The sequence below is a fragment of the Tenrec ecaudatus genome, chromosome 4 (genome assembly GCF_050624435.1).
Source record: "Tenrec ecaudatus isolate mTenEca1 chromosome 4, mTenEca1.hap1, whole genome shotgun sequence".
Taxonomy (NCBI): Eukaryota; Metazoa; Chordata; class Mammalia; order Afrosoricida; family Tenrecidae; genus Tenrec; species Tenrec ecaudatus.
Window position 1 is genome coordinate 35,810,127 of NC_134533.1, and position 14,712 is coordinate 35,824,838.

The 14,712-nt window shown below is 44.0% G+C and overlaps 1 protein-coding gene across 1 annotated transcript in view; it reads right to left on the reverse strand.

Annotated features, from left to right (window-relative positions):
* Positions 1-14,712, reverse strand: part of PDHX (pyruvate dehydrogenase complex component X) — a 67,279-nt gene that overhangs the window by 22,558 nt on the left and 30,009 nt on the right. The window contains exons 4-5 of the mRNA XM_075545909.1: positions 7,040-7,239; positions 4,421-4,519 (exon numbers count right to left, since the gene is read on the reverse strand). Coding sequence (XP_075402024.1) covers positions 4,421-4,519; positions 7,040-7,239 — 299 coding nt within the window. The remainder of the gene's footprint in view (positions 1-4,420; positions 4,520-7,039; positions 7,240-14,712) is intronic.

Below are 14,712 nucleotides of genomic sequence, written 5' to 3' on the forward strand. Positions count from 1 at the left end.
CTGAATAGTACAGGAGCATCAAAAGAAGATGGAGGAAACACGGAGTCCCTGGACCAAAAGCATGCCACCCTCGGCATTTTCAGTGACCTCCTGTGCATGTGAGAGTGGGACAACGAGTAAGGCGGACTCGGAGTGCTTTTGAGCTATGGTGCTCGTGAAGAGTGAGAGCCCTGTATATAGATTTTATATTTTAAAGGGAATTAGTTTCTTTGAGGGGAAGAGGTGTCATCTGGTAGATGTCTCACTCATTGCTAAAACCACACCTTCATTCTTTGTATTTGGCATTCAGAAAGTGCCACGTTTACCGTGTCTATCACTTAGACTAAGCTTTACTAACCCCTCTTAATACAAATCAGCATTCATGGCCAAGAAAATAACACACCATTTAAAATTCTGTTCAACATGCTATCAGCAGGAACTACATTATAAACCCAGAATACAGCTTCTTAGAATAGAAAGCAACCATCTATTTAGAGACTGTTTTTTAGTATTGCTCTGTAAAACTAATGAGAATGATATAATTACTGTACACATCAAATCCTCAATTTACTGTGCTATTAGAGTGGGTATATACACCAATCTCTCTTCATAAACATTATACCTTTGGCTAAATTTTAATATTCTATGACAACTAACTGTAGAGCATGGGCGGGCTTCAAAAACTCTGGAAAAAAATTGAAGGAAAAGATAACAGAAGCTTTCCACTAACATTTTGAGACTTACTTGTATTTTCAATGAAAATACAAAAACCAAACAACCAAATATAATTACTCTTTAGTAATTATAAGAGTAGTTATATTTTTAACATTTCTCAAACACAGTTACTATTTTGCTATTATTTCTCCAAACAAGCAGAGAAAAGCACAGCCCAGCATCTGCATCTGCTGAACATAGCTCAGGTCACAATTACACACCCAAACCAACAGCATTAACTCAGTATGCTGAGCTCCACGGCAGTGGGCAGCGTGACGTGATGGGGCTGGTCTCCAGAAGAACTGTGAAAAGCGTGTTTCCAGGCAGAGGACACCGTTGCTAGGCAGAGTGAAGACAGGAGCACCTCGGCACCTCATAAGAGCGAGAGGAGAGCTGGTGTGGACGGAACGCAGGGAACAAAGGGACAAGGTTTGAAGATCAACTTGTAGCAGCAGGCTTGCCAGGAGTGAGATCAAACCAAATCTAGGTTTTTCCAAGAAGGCTTTCTGAAGATTCAGCAAAATGTCTCCCAAGAAAGGAATCTAGCTTTTAAGAGTCCTTGCAGGTAACAGCCTAACATTATTTGTCCCCTTCCATTTGTTAGGACATAAACCAACACGTTAAACCTTCCTATATCTTTTAACAAAATGTATGATTAATCTGCATTGTAAGTCAAATTAAGGTGAACATCAAAGTAAGTTTGGCCTCAGACAACTGATTTACTTACACAGGGATCACCAGTTTACCTAATTAGCAGTCAAAACCAACCAACCAAACAAACTGATGACCACTTGAGGAGCCGACAAAAATCTGAAAATAGTATTGCAGATGCTGGGGATACAATGCTAAAAGAGAATGGTTATACTGCGCTCTTGTGCTCCCCCTGTGTGTATCTGTATATGTAGACATACACATAATACACATATTTGCATCACAGTGGCTCAGGCTCTGGGCTGTGAACCCAAAGGCTTGGGGTTCAAAGCCACTGGCCACTCTGCAGGTAAAAAATGCGGCTATCTGTTCATGTGAAGATTTTTCAGCTTCAAACGCCCAACAGGGCAATCCTACTCTGTCTTACAGGGTTGAGATGAGTCAGAATCCACTCGACAGCGGTGTGTCTGGTTTGGCTTATTAAGGTAACTGTGATTGATTATTTCACCAAAAATAGGCAGTGTAGTCTCATTCCTGGGATGATTAACATATCCGGGCAATGTAACACTTTAGTGAAGAAAGAATACATCAATCAAACAAGCAAACAGACAATCAGTGCTAGACATGGATTCAGAGAAAGCTTTTATAGTGAGTTTTATAAACACATAACTCAGAAGCATAAAGGTGAATTATCGCTTGATTTCTGTAATGCAGAGGATGATTTTAATGGTACGTGTTCATTAAGTGATTGACCTGCCTACACTGAACAGTTACTGGCAAACGGAAGCTCCAAGTCAGGATGGATCGACACACTGGCTTCCACGACGGGCTCGTGCACAGGAACGACAGCGAGGACGGCCCCAGCCTGGGCAGGGTTTTGTTCGGTTGTGCACCGGGTCGTTCGCATTGGCATCACCTAGAGGGCACCCAACAACAAGAAACTCCAAAGTCCGAAGACAAGCAAGAGTACTGGACCCGTCTGCAAAAAAGCAAAGCGATCCCCTGTTGTTCACTAAGATAATCTTCTCCAGCAGGATTGATCAGAGAGTAACTGATTGTGCCAAGAGTTGGCTTAAATATATATATATTTATTACTGTGCTTTTGGTGAAGGTTTACACAGCAGCTTAGGTTCTCATTCAACAATTTCTATACAAATTGTTCAGTGATCTTGGCTTTCTTCATCACGGTATGTATCAGGAATTAATTTTGAAAAGAAACATCACTAAAAACGTACTGTAAGCTTGCCTGCCAAACTTACGAGTTCTCTGATGCTGTGCGGTGCATGTAAGAACTATCATTTAAGATGAAGCCATGCCAAAGGTGCGGCGTCAACAGGCAAACAACCCCAGTGTGCTGCTTCTAAGCAGCGCTCTGGCTCTTGCTTTCTTAAAAAGGTCACATGGATTTCTCTTCCATGGACAGGGGACTACCTAAAAACCAAACCAACTGCCACTGAGTCATTCTGACTCACAGCAAATCGACAGGACAGTGTAGAACGGCTGCAGAGGGTGTCTGAGGCCCAGCTGATCTTGCAGTAAGCACCCCAATGCATACCCCGTTATGACAGCAGCAAAATGAGCCCTAAGGATTTCTGTACAACGTGCACTCGGAAGCAACGCCTGGGCTTCTATGCAAAGTTCACACGGCATCCCTGACACTCGCGGTTTCCCGCCACACTCGGTGGGTCAGAAGTACTGCCTCCGTCCGGGGAGTGGACTTCACTCTGCCCCTTGTGTCCTCAGCTGATGTGGAAGACTGCCCAGCACTAGTTTTATAATGTGTGCTATGGTAATTAGGGGGCAGTTTATGTCAAAACCTTTACATTTTCAACGAAATCACAAGATGACATTTCTGTAGCTGCATGACACTGGGCCATAGATTTTCCAAAGGTCACCATAATGTTCGATTTACAACACAGGCATCTTTAAAGGCCTTAATAACATAAGCTTTACAGATTTCTTTTAGAACACCTTTTATAATACTGAACAATTTGAAGACCTCGTTCTACAGATTTAATTCCTTGTGGTAGTGATGGTGGCAGGTGGAGGCAGAAAAGACAACTGAAAAGCAGGTCAGGAAGAAGGATGATAAAAATATTAACAGACCTGACTCTCGCAATTCTGCTTGTGCTTCCCCGGGGCATCTAGCAAGCTAGCGTCACTGTGTCCTCCTCGGGGAAGATGACAGTGCTGGCCTAACTCTTGCACTCCTGCTCCCCAACGCATGTTAAAAGCATGTGCAAGCAGCAGGAAGCCAATGTCTACACATGGGTTCACTCCTCGGCTGCCGCACTCCCTGCCCACCCTCTGGCAGGCCACCTAATCTCAGAGAGCAGGAGGCTCTCTTAGCGCCCACCTCTCTCGACTTTTTCCTTTCTCCTGCGGATCACCATTTTCTTTAGCATAGGAACACATGCATAAACACCATCCGGCAGTTTTAAATTACACGTGTACTTCAGTGACATGTATGACATTCTTTATGTTGTTCAATAAAAGTATCCCCTTACTCTCCTTTCCCAATTACTTCTCTACCATGAACATGCACCCAGTTCCTTACACACCACTACACGTACACATGAGAAGTACATGAAGCACTATAGGCTCATTATACTTCAGCTTAATAGTCTGCTCATTGATTCTTCTGCATTTTTTCATCGCATTTAGCATACACGTGCACATTAGATGCGTGGCACACTGGTTAGGATGGAGCATATTGTTTGGAAATTGACACGTCATTTAAGGGAGGGGGGCAGACTTCTACATGTTTCAGAAATTTCATATGGTTACATAATTATTTCATCTAAACTTGAGGCTCTAACTGTTGTGAATTCTAATTTTCTGCTCTTGTCACCATTCCCAAAGATCCACTTTCCCAAATTAGAATTGTTCTTCCAGTAAGGCTGCAATTATTTTGTAAGCAAACCTCATAATTTTATACTGACAAAGGCAATTAAAAGTCTGAAAGAACACCACCCTTGCTTTAAATCTTAACACCGAGTAAGTTCTTCTTTGAATACTTCCAGGGAGAGATGCTCATGAGAAATGGACTTGCTTACTGACGCGGACACACACATACTCTTTAGTGAATATCCCCCGGGGGCCGGTCGCAGTGCCTCGGCTAGCATCAAGTGCATGCTTATCCAGGATGTTGCGCGCAGCTGGGCTTAAGCGGAACCTGAGGAGAAAAGATGAAGTTCAATGGCAACAATGAGCACTTCCATTTGATTTAAAGACAGCAAAACACCCACAGTTCAGCTGATAATTAGACAAAAGTCTTGTAATACAGTTAAAACTACTTCCACAGATGGCCACAAATTAATACATCTCTATTAGCACCGTTTACATTATAGTCAGAACAACCTCGTAAAAACGTAATCTTTCAAAGTATTCATTAGGAGAAAGAGTTTTCATTTTGAGACCAAATCTCTTTTACACGACTAGTCATCATCCAGCGGGAGAGACCGGGCTTTCCACTCTTGTCAGCGTTACAGTCTCTGAAACTCAAAGGACCGCTCTACCCTCTCCCATAGGCTCGCTATGTGTCGGCAGCGACTGGGTGGCCGTGAATTTGGTTTTAGGAGTCACCATCCAATTACCAACAGAGAACAAATGATATCGCTGCATATTTTAAAGTTCTAAGCATTTGCATAGAAACTCTAGGGAGCAAGAATGGCAAAAGGCATTATAGAGACCTTTGAGGCACATACCCCGGGAAGACATAATGAGCAAGTAAGTGTCTGTGTCTCCATGAAAATCTAAGGGAAGGCAGTGAAACGAAATGCCCACGGAATCAGGTCCAGAGAAATGAGTAAAACAAGCGGGGCCCATAAGAGAAGCAAAGGAAATCCCCCAGCTCCAGCCGATACGGGACCAATGTGACCAACTATTCAGATTTTTCAAGGAAAAGCTAAAATTTGAGATTTTCATATAAAACTAACTACTGTGTTTCCCTAAAAGTAAGACATCCTCCCCAAATAAAAACCTACTTACTGTTTTGACTCTCGCTGAAATATAAGGCATCCCCCCAAAATAAGACCTCCCCAACATAGGGCCTCCCTGATAATAAGGCCCCCCAAGCTACCGTAACCTGGACTCTGGACTGTAGCAGTGGGCACCTCTGCGGAGCTCCCTGTTAGCAGTCAGAGGAGGCAGGAAGTGCGAATAAATGTACCAGAGATGATGAGTCAATGTACCAGAGATTGTTGTACACGGAAATAATGGTAGTAACAAGAAATTCTTGATACTGTAGGATTCAGTTTGTCTGGTTTGTGATGACAACTACTACCGTACCGTATACAGGTAATAAATTTCCTTTTTTTGTTGCTCAACAATAAATGTGTACTGTATTCTTCTTCATGGAAAAATAAACTATCCCCTGAAAATAAGACCTAGTGCATCTTTGGGAGCAAAAATTAATATAAGACACTGTCTTATTTTCGGGGAAACAAGGTACTAGCCAATTTTAACACACAAAAGACAAAGCACCAACAATCTGGCATGGGTCAACACTGCACAGGCTAGTATATTTGTAAAGGGCACCTGGGACTCGGACCCCAGTTAGACCTCTAGCGAGGTGGATGTGAGCGGAACGAGAGGGCACACTATCAGCCAAGAGGGCAGACAACAGCGACGCCTCTATCGTGATGCTTGGCCTGCTCTTGAAATCCCTTCTTCACCAGTGAGAATACTGGCATACAGATGTTTGGATTTTCATGGCAAATATGATGGGGCGTCAAAAAAAAACACAAACCAACAAAACATAGAAAAATTCCATGATCTTTTAATTCAATTTCCCACAAACATTTTTGAAGCTCGTTTGTAAAAAAAAAAAAGATAAAATGATGGGGAAATTATGGCAATGGAGTAAAATATAAAAGGGATTTTCAGCAGGTGCTTTTAAAATGTTGACAATAGTAAGCGGAATTGAATGTCTCTTTCTCTTTCTCCCAAAGAGCAGCTGGTAGAGGCTTCAAACCACTGAATTTGTGGTCAACAGCCTAAAATAACCCCGTATGCCACTAGGGCTCCACTTACACACACACACACACACACACACACACACACACACACACACACACACACGAGTCTACATTGTTTTCAGAAAGGAGTCAACACTCTTTTCTCTGAACTATTTTTCTTGTAAAGAAAAAGAAATTCTGTATTTACACAGACATTAAAATAAATTGAAATGTGTGTTATATTTCCCAGAGTCCATCAAGTAAAGCTCTCTCTCTCTCTCAAACTGTAATTACAAAGTCTCTGCTGGATACAGACACAGTGGGGAGTGGGGGGGTTGCACACACACACAGCGATCAGCTTTGTGTTAGAAACCCAGATGCAGAATAGCTTCAAAATGAACAGATGTTAAAAATGCTAGTTCCATTCGGATCAGCCCTATATCTGAAACGGGACTTCCATGAATGGGACACAGGACAACGTTTGGTACAATGCTGAATGCCATTCCGAATCCTACAGCCTAATTCAAGCTCACTGTGGACAAAGATGGTTTTGTTCGTCACTGGTCAGCAAAGCTTTCACAGTAGATGGAACACGGCAGGTATTCAATGGCTTTGTCTGCGGAATCAACAACGAAGCAACAGCAAAGCCACCGCTGGTGGACAGTCCTCAGCCTCCTCAGGGGAGAGTATCAGTCACTTTCTACTCCAGGATAAGGACTAAAGTGCCCCATACTCACTGAAGCTTGCCGGGGCTGGGCTCCTTTTTGACGGGGGCAGAAGTCGGGGGTGCCGCTGGAGGGGGAGGCACGGAAGGCTTTGCCGCTGGTGGTGGAGGGCCTACATCTTTAGGAATTTCCACACGCTTCCAGTCTTCTCCTTCTTCAACCATCAAGCCAATTAACGAGCCTAGCCGTATATTTTTCGCTCCTTCTTCGACCTGAATTTTAAAAAGAAAGTAAGTGTAGAACGGAGAGCCTCCTGATCTTATGAAGGGCATTATGACTCTGGCCTAATTTTAGGATTCCTGGAGGCTTAGTGGTTACAAGTTATGCTGCAACCCACAAGGTCCTCAGTTTGAAACCACCAAGTGGGACATGGGAGAAAGACGGGGCTTTCTACTCCCAGAAAGCGGTCAAGTCTGGGAACCTCAGGGGGCAGCTCTACCCTGGCACATAGGGCCGCCTGGGGTCAGAATCGACTCGACAGCAACTGGGGTTCTTAAAGATAATTTCATACTAGTTAAAGTAACTTTTATTTTGAGCTGAGATTTACATCTAAGCAGTCTCCCTCCACCCTCACCCGATGGGCCTACCTATTACCACTCACAACGTCCTTCACCTTCCTCCTCGCTGGACCCTCGGGAAGTAAAGAAATCCCTGGAAGCTCTCCTCTTCCCGACAGTCTTCAAACACAAACACCACAGACAAGAGCTGCCATGACCATCGTCTTTACGGGGTTCATCAGAAACAGGGCGCTGTGTTCAAGCACGTTTCACAGCTCTTCCTCCCTCCTTTCTCGCAGGAGCGAGCTTCCAGACGCTCGTGCGCACTCCCAGGATCTCCTCAGCCCTTTGTGCGTGAGCTTCTGGACCCCTCACTGGGCCGCTCCTTAACATGGGCTCAGCACCGCCGAACCCTAAAGCATTAACCCCCGCCCAGATCCGTCCTATCCACGGAAATTCACTTAAAACTCTCGAGTATACTTAGTCTGAGATACAAGGACTGCGTAACTATCCTGGCGAATGTACAGGTGTCAGGTTCCTTTCCCTATAGTTAATTCTTTCTCCATAAGTCTATTAATAAAATCCGAGGGAAAAAAACTTCATGGATTCATAACTATTTCATTGACACAGTAGCACCTCACCTTACCAAGCACGATCACGGACAATACCAATTAAAAGCATAAATAACTCTGAAGTTGATTTTCCCTGAAACTTCAAGATAAGTGTATTTTAAGTACTTCAGTAATGTCAATTTAATCTCTCAAAGTGGGCTATATTAAATTCAATACTGGAAGACAGCATCTATTTAAAATCAATTATTTCCATTCAATTTTCCTAGCGAAGGTTCATTACAGATGTAATTTAATGCATAATAGGATGACAGAAGGCAGGGCACTCTAATACGTGATTTTAAGTACAAGCTTAACTCCCAGAATGGGTCTGACATTTCTGAGTAACGTTAATTTGGATGCTTATTAGCATGTGCACTCTTCTTAAAGTAAAAAGGGCAGAAGGTCTGGGTGTCGAGGAGCTTTCTAAGGTTTATTAATTACTGATGGAGACGAGGGACTGCTTTGGTGATGCGAACTACAAAGAAATGGTCACATAAAACTAAGAATGCTGAATGACTTGCAAGTGGACAAATGCTAAAGGATTCAATAATAATAATAATAATAATATCCACGTACCAAGAAGGCCACGCGAATAAAAGCAAGCATTGAATTTCAAAGCGCTGCTGCAACCCCGCAGGTTTCTGAGGCCGAGCCAGCGCTCCAGCGCTCCTCGCTGTCCCAACGTGCTTCGGCCTTCCGTGTCGCAGCTACGGCCTCTTAGACAGAACGCAAGTTTGCATCAGCCTTATGTCACACTAGTTTATCAGGGGGCTTCCTACGTCTCTGTGTCACATTTTGGCAATTCTCACAATATTTTACTTTTCCGTAATGCAGCATCAGGTCTGGAGGAAAGCTTATTAATGCTCGCTGGAACTGAGGAGGCTCTGGAGCCCTGGCTGATGGAGATCATGGACTGTCGCCTTCAACATGGACTACAATTTAATGTAGAGAAGACACCCACGCCCTCTTAGCTAGAGCAATCGGTAACACCATGCTAAATGAAGACAGCATATGTTGCCTGGGTCCACAATCAGTGCTCACGGAAGAAGTAGTCAACAGATCACACGACACACTGCAGTGAGTACACCGGCTGCGAGACCGCTTTAAAGAGTGGGAACCAAAGACCACGTACGGTGCGCCGGACCTAACCCAACCCACGGTATTTTCCATGGCCTCATGCGCATGCGAGAGCTGGACGCCAAGTAAGGAAGACCGAAGGAGGATCGATGCAGAAGAATTATGGTGCAGGCGAAGACTATTCAAAGTACCATGGACTGACCAAAAACCAAATTTGTCTTAGCAGGCTAGCCAGAATGCTCCTCAGAGAAACGAAGTTGAGACTTCATCTCACGGACTTTGGACACGTTATCAGGGAAGCCTAGTTCCTGAAAAAGAACATCATGCTCAGTACGGAGGAAGCGCAGGGGAATACAGGAAGGCCACGGACAAGATGGACTGATGCAGTGGCGCTAATCTAACAACTGTGGGGATGACACAGGACGGCCAATGTCTTACTCTGTTCGGCCCAGGCCTGCCGTGAGTTGAAACTGGCTTGAAGGCACCTCATAACAATGGCATTGTATTTAAGAGATCACTGTACAGTGTGTGCATAACTTTCCTATGTCTGGGAAGCCAGACATTCGGGTGGCTTACGTTGTCGCCACATTCCTCACTGTGGGTCTCTGGAATGGGGACTGCCTCTGCACCGGAAAGGGCCCTCCAACGGTCTCATTCGCTACATCGGGCTGAGGGCTCCGTATACCCCGGCAGCATCATTTAGCCTCGCTTCAAATTTCACACACTTCACTTTTCACTATTCTCACCTATTTCCATTAAAACAGTGTTACCATGAAGCATGAACGCACATAAAGAGATTAAAATCACTATAGGAATTTAAGTCAATTCATGTGATGTCTTCCACTCCCTTCTTGCCGTAACAGACCTTTGAAAGGTGTGCTGGTTTTCTCTAAACATGAGTGATAATCGTAGCTACTGTCCAGATTTATCAAGGAACAAATCAATCTGACATGCAATAACTGTTACATAGATGTACTAGTTAAGATATAAAAGCCTAGCCCAACAATTAGATCACAGCCTGATGGTGCCTCCTTGTGGGCGTGGCCTTCTCATAAGGAAGATCCTGGGACCCTCCCTCTCCCTCTCTGCCTTCACCTTCCTGTTCATGAGCTATGCTAAAATCTGCTACTGGATCCGTAAGACTTTTCACCCACTGGCCTGTGATCTTCCTGCATTCTGCATCATAGTTTGTGACTGTGGGAGTCTGAAGAGGGACTTATGTACCAGCATCAGACTTATGGGATGTTTTCCTGATATACAATTATTTCTTGATATTAAGCTCTTTCTAATACATATGTGAGTGTCTCTGGATTTGTTTCTCTAGTCAACCGGCCTAACACAATATATATTAAAGGTGTTATTATCATTACTACCACTGCTGTGTTTTCCTCCAAAGCACCGTTCTTGAAAGCAAATACATTCAACAAGTAGGATCAAGGTTAGTTGATAGCAGAGCACAAGGTGAGCAAATTCAAGCCTAAAAGACCAGTAATAGTTCATAAAGAGCAGCAGAAGAGCCAACAGGTGGTAAGAACTGTGATCAACTGTGACCGTACACGAGAAGGCTGAATTCTACCTCTGGTCCAGTTGCCTCGGAGGAGCCTTGTGCACCAGCAGCACCTCTGCAGGCGGCGGCATTAGCCACTTGGCAAATGGGCTAAAACTACTCTGCAGCCTATCTCAGCTCAACGTGATGCCGGTGAAGCCGAAGTCAAGATAGCAGATACGAAAGTGTTCTCTCCCAACAGAAATTGTTGGGAGAATGGGGGTGGAGGGAGAGGGAATCACCATTCAACATACTGCTAAATAGGTTCTGGTGTTTGAAAACAATCAAAGTCAAATGATTATTTAACCCCTCCCCCCCCTTTTTTTCTTTTTCAACAGAAACAGTTTGAGAGCTGCAGAGTAGGCCCTGAAACCACAGCACAGCAGGCAGTGGGAGGAGCCGAGTGATGGGATGGCTGAGCTACTACAAAGCTTTGTACTGATTTTACTTTTTAATATGCACATGTTGATGGATTCAGTTATGTCTCCTCGAAAGATGTGCTGTGAATCTGAACCTCAATGTGTGGTTATGATTGCACAGAGGACAGGGTTGTCTGCTCTGTTAATGAGGCAAGATCAGTATAGGGCGTGTTGTGAGTAAACCTCTTTAGTGCTGTAAAAGAAATTAAACAAGCCAGCAAAGGAGACGGGGAGGAAAGATGTGAAGACACATGGTCCCCAAGGAACCAGGAGAAGCGGAAGAGACGCGGACCTTCCCTCAGAGATGACCCAGACGCCCCCCCCCAAAAAAAAAGCCTTCCATCCCCGAGAGCAGCATTCTGAATTCAGACTACTAGCCCGTGAGAAAGTGAGTCTGCTGGATACAGCCACCTACTTCTAGTACTGTGCTTACAGCGGTGTCGGATAACGACGACAATCCTGCCAGACCTGCACGGGGAATGCATTTCTATTTTAAAAGGAGCTGTCTAAGGAACAATAAAGCTAAACACAGAGGCATGACAAGTTGAACATCAGTGGGGAAGAAGAAATACTCCTCGAATAGTAGCTCTCTGGCATTCCTCAAGCACCAGGCCCTGTTCTAGTGCAGTCTCACCTCCTTTAGCGTTCCTAACAAGTGTATCAGATAAGTACTGCGATTATTCCCATTTATAGGTGAGGAAGCCAGGATGACAAGGTCAGTTGAATAGCAGAATCAGGACACAGTCTGACATCAGAAACTATGTTCAAAGTTGGAAGCAGCCTGCCAAGAGTAATCTAATTTCATGCATCAGACGCCCCAAAGCCATAACCATGCCTCCTGCGAGTCTCCCATTCCAGGGTTTGACTTGAACAGTTTTTCCTGTTCTATTAAATTCCAGTTTATTCATGATTCTTTTTACTGTCCATGGCAAACTCAGTAGCAGCTTCCCATAAACATTTGTAACCTAGGGACTTCAGTAAATAGAATTATGAGAGAATATTATGAGCAACTACATGTAACCTGCAAAACCTACATTAAGTGGGCACAAGACTATCTAAAATAACTCGAGATACATAAGCCCTCAACTGACCCATAAGAAAAGAAGATATTGAATCAGTGATAGAACACACCCTCTAAATAAATAAAACTCCTGTACCAGATTGCTTCACTGGGCAACTCTCTCAAATCATTCAGAACGGACACCAGTGCTGTTTAAGGTCTTCCAAGGAAGTGAGGAGGAACATTTCCCAATTTGTTCATGAATTATACAGTCCTTAGCTTTTTTATTAATTTAACATTTAAAGCGGCTGCTGACCACATTGCTGGACACTAACTTATGTCTAAACTGACCAAGCGCTCTGCGTGCAACAGCCTTCGACTTCCTACGGGACAATGTGTGAGTGATGACGTCAGAAATGAAAACCTTTCCAATTAGCTGAAGTAAATTGAAAATAAATCATAAAATTATCTTTCTGAACAGCAATTATTATTTCACTCACACTATTAGCAGCATCTACACGTTGTGTCTGGCACTAGTTAAAATGTAATGCAACTATACTTCAAAGGGAAATCAGATGCACACATTTTAAGAGTACAAGAAACCCTCCACTGCAATTGTGAGGAAAATAAAGAATAGAAATAGTTCTAAAGGGCTGGAAACAAGGAGTAATGAGAAAACATTTTTAATCCCTTAAAAATGTGGACTACAATGAAAAGTGACAGTTGTAGATCAGCCTTTGTCTTTATCTGAGCTGTTAGTTTTGAAAGCGAAAACCATTTCCCTCTGGGTGTTAGTAAAGCCCTGGTCAGCAGTGAGTGAGCAAGGCGTGCATTTGTTGGGATGTGAATCCTGAAAGGATCTGGTTTACAGCGGAAGCTCTAAATAGCTACTAAGTGCTTTCTGATGGGTGTGACTAACTGGTGAGTTCAACAGGCGACTGTGTTGAAAGGCGATTTTGAGGCCACCCTGCCCACCCAGGGAAGGCCAGGCTCACCTGCTCGGACTCGCCTTGGTGACCACCTGGGTTAGAACCTAGGGAAGGCAGCACGTCTGGGTTTGAGGGTGGCATGGTTGTGAGCACTGCTCTGACCAAGACGGTCTAGTGAGAGGTATGGATGAGAACACACACTGTCTAACGGTCTACATCTGCTTTGAGAACCAACCCTGTACCTTTTTGGTTGGCCAGTCTCTCGGTATCACAAACATGGTCCCTTTTTCCAGACTGCAGCCCCACCTGAAACTGTAATGAATGAGTGAGTTTCCTATTTTTAGATCACAATTAAGTTAATCCTTCGGCCACCATTATGACCTCATGCTGGTATCATTCAAATGACTCGGGTTTTGCCTTTGTCTTGTTTTTGTCCTATTGTATGACTTCATAAAGAGGCCGTCATGGACGTATTGGAATCTGGGGTCCTTTTTCCCTTTAATTAGCTCTTGTTAGTGGGACCAGTGCAGAAAGGGGCGGGCAATGCTGTGCGATCAGAAACTATACAATGAAGAGACAAGGCAGCAGTGATACCGCCTTCCTTCCCCTCATCTTCCTCCCTGTTCAACTGCACACAAAGTGACATCACCACACTGGGCACTCCCATTATCTAAAATGCACGCGAATACAATAAAGCCACTAACAGATGCAATCTTCTTGTTGGCAAGGGAAATGGCTGTTCCTGCTGCTAAAGCTGCGATCAGTTGGAAGCCACCTCCCTCCCTCTTCAAGCATTAGGGGCTGGATAAATTGGCAATACTGACCCACTGACATTGTTAGCAATTTGAAATGCATTACCGAGCAGCTGAATGGAAAATGCTATCCATCCTGGAAGACTTTCACAGCCAAACAGTCCAGAGTCAAGGCCAAAAGCACAGACTGCCAAAAGCAAACACACAAAATGTAGCTGTGCTTATTACATACGGGTAATTTGAACAATCTTTTTATTGTTGAGAATGCAGCCTAAATTAGTTAAAGACATTGTTTTATCAGCTACCAAGGTAAGGGAACTTCAGCCACTCATTTGTTTTCTCCGAGGAGGTTAGCTACATGCAGTTGCAGCTAGCAATGCTGCGACACGGCTGTTCATATGGTAGATGACGAATACAAGCAGCCTGACAAATTAAAAAGCAAAAAAAGACCTAAGTGACCAGAAACAAACGAAAGGAGACTTTCTAGTAAGAACATGAATGGGAACACAACTTGCTTATCGATCTACATGCAACACGAGGACGGGGTTCAAAGCACGGGCTCTGGTGAGAAGATACAAAGGAAGGCGCCAAGGTAAACTGATGACTCAGAGGTAAGGGTGCACCAACCAGGGGCCACAGATGGACATGCAGTTATCGGTGGAAATCCAACCATACAACGCTTAGAAGAGACTAAAGCAAACCCCGCTGCCGCGGAGTTGGTCTTGACCTTCATCTTTCTCATGGCAAGACTGCTGGTGGGTGGGGTTGCTGATTTTTTTCTTTTTTTTTTTTGAGTTGCTGATCTTTAGGCAAGCAGCTGAATGCCTTTAACCACTGTGTCACTAACCTTACTA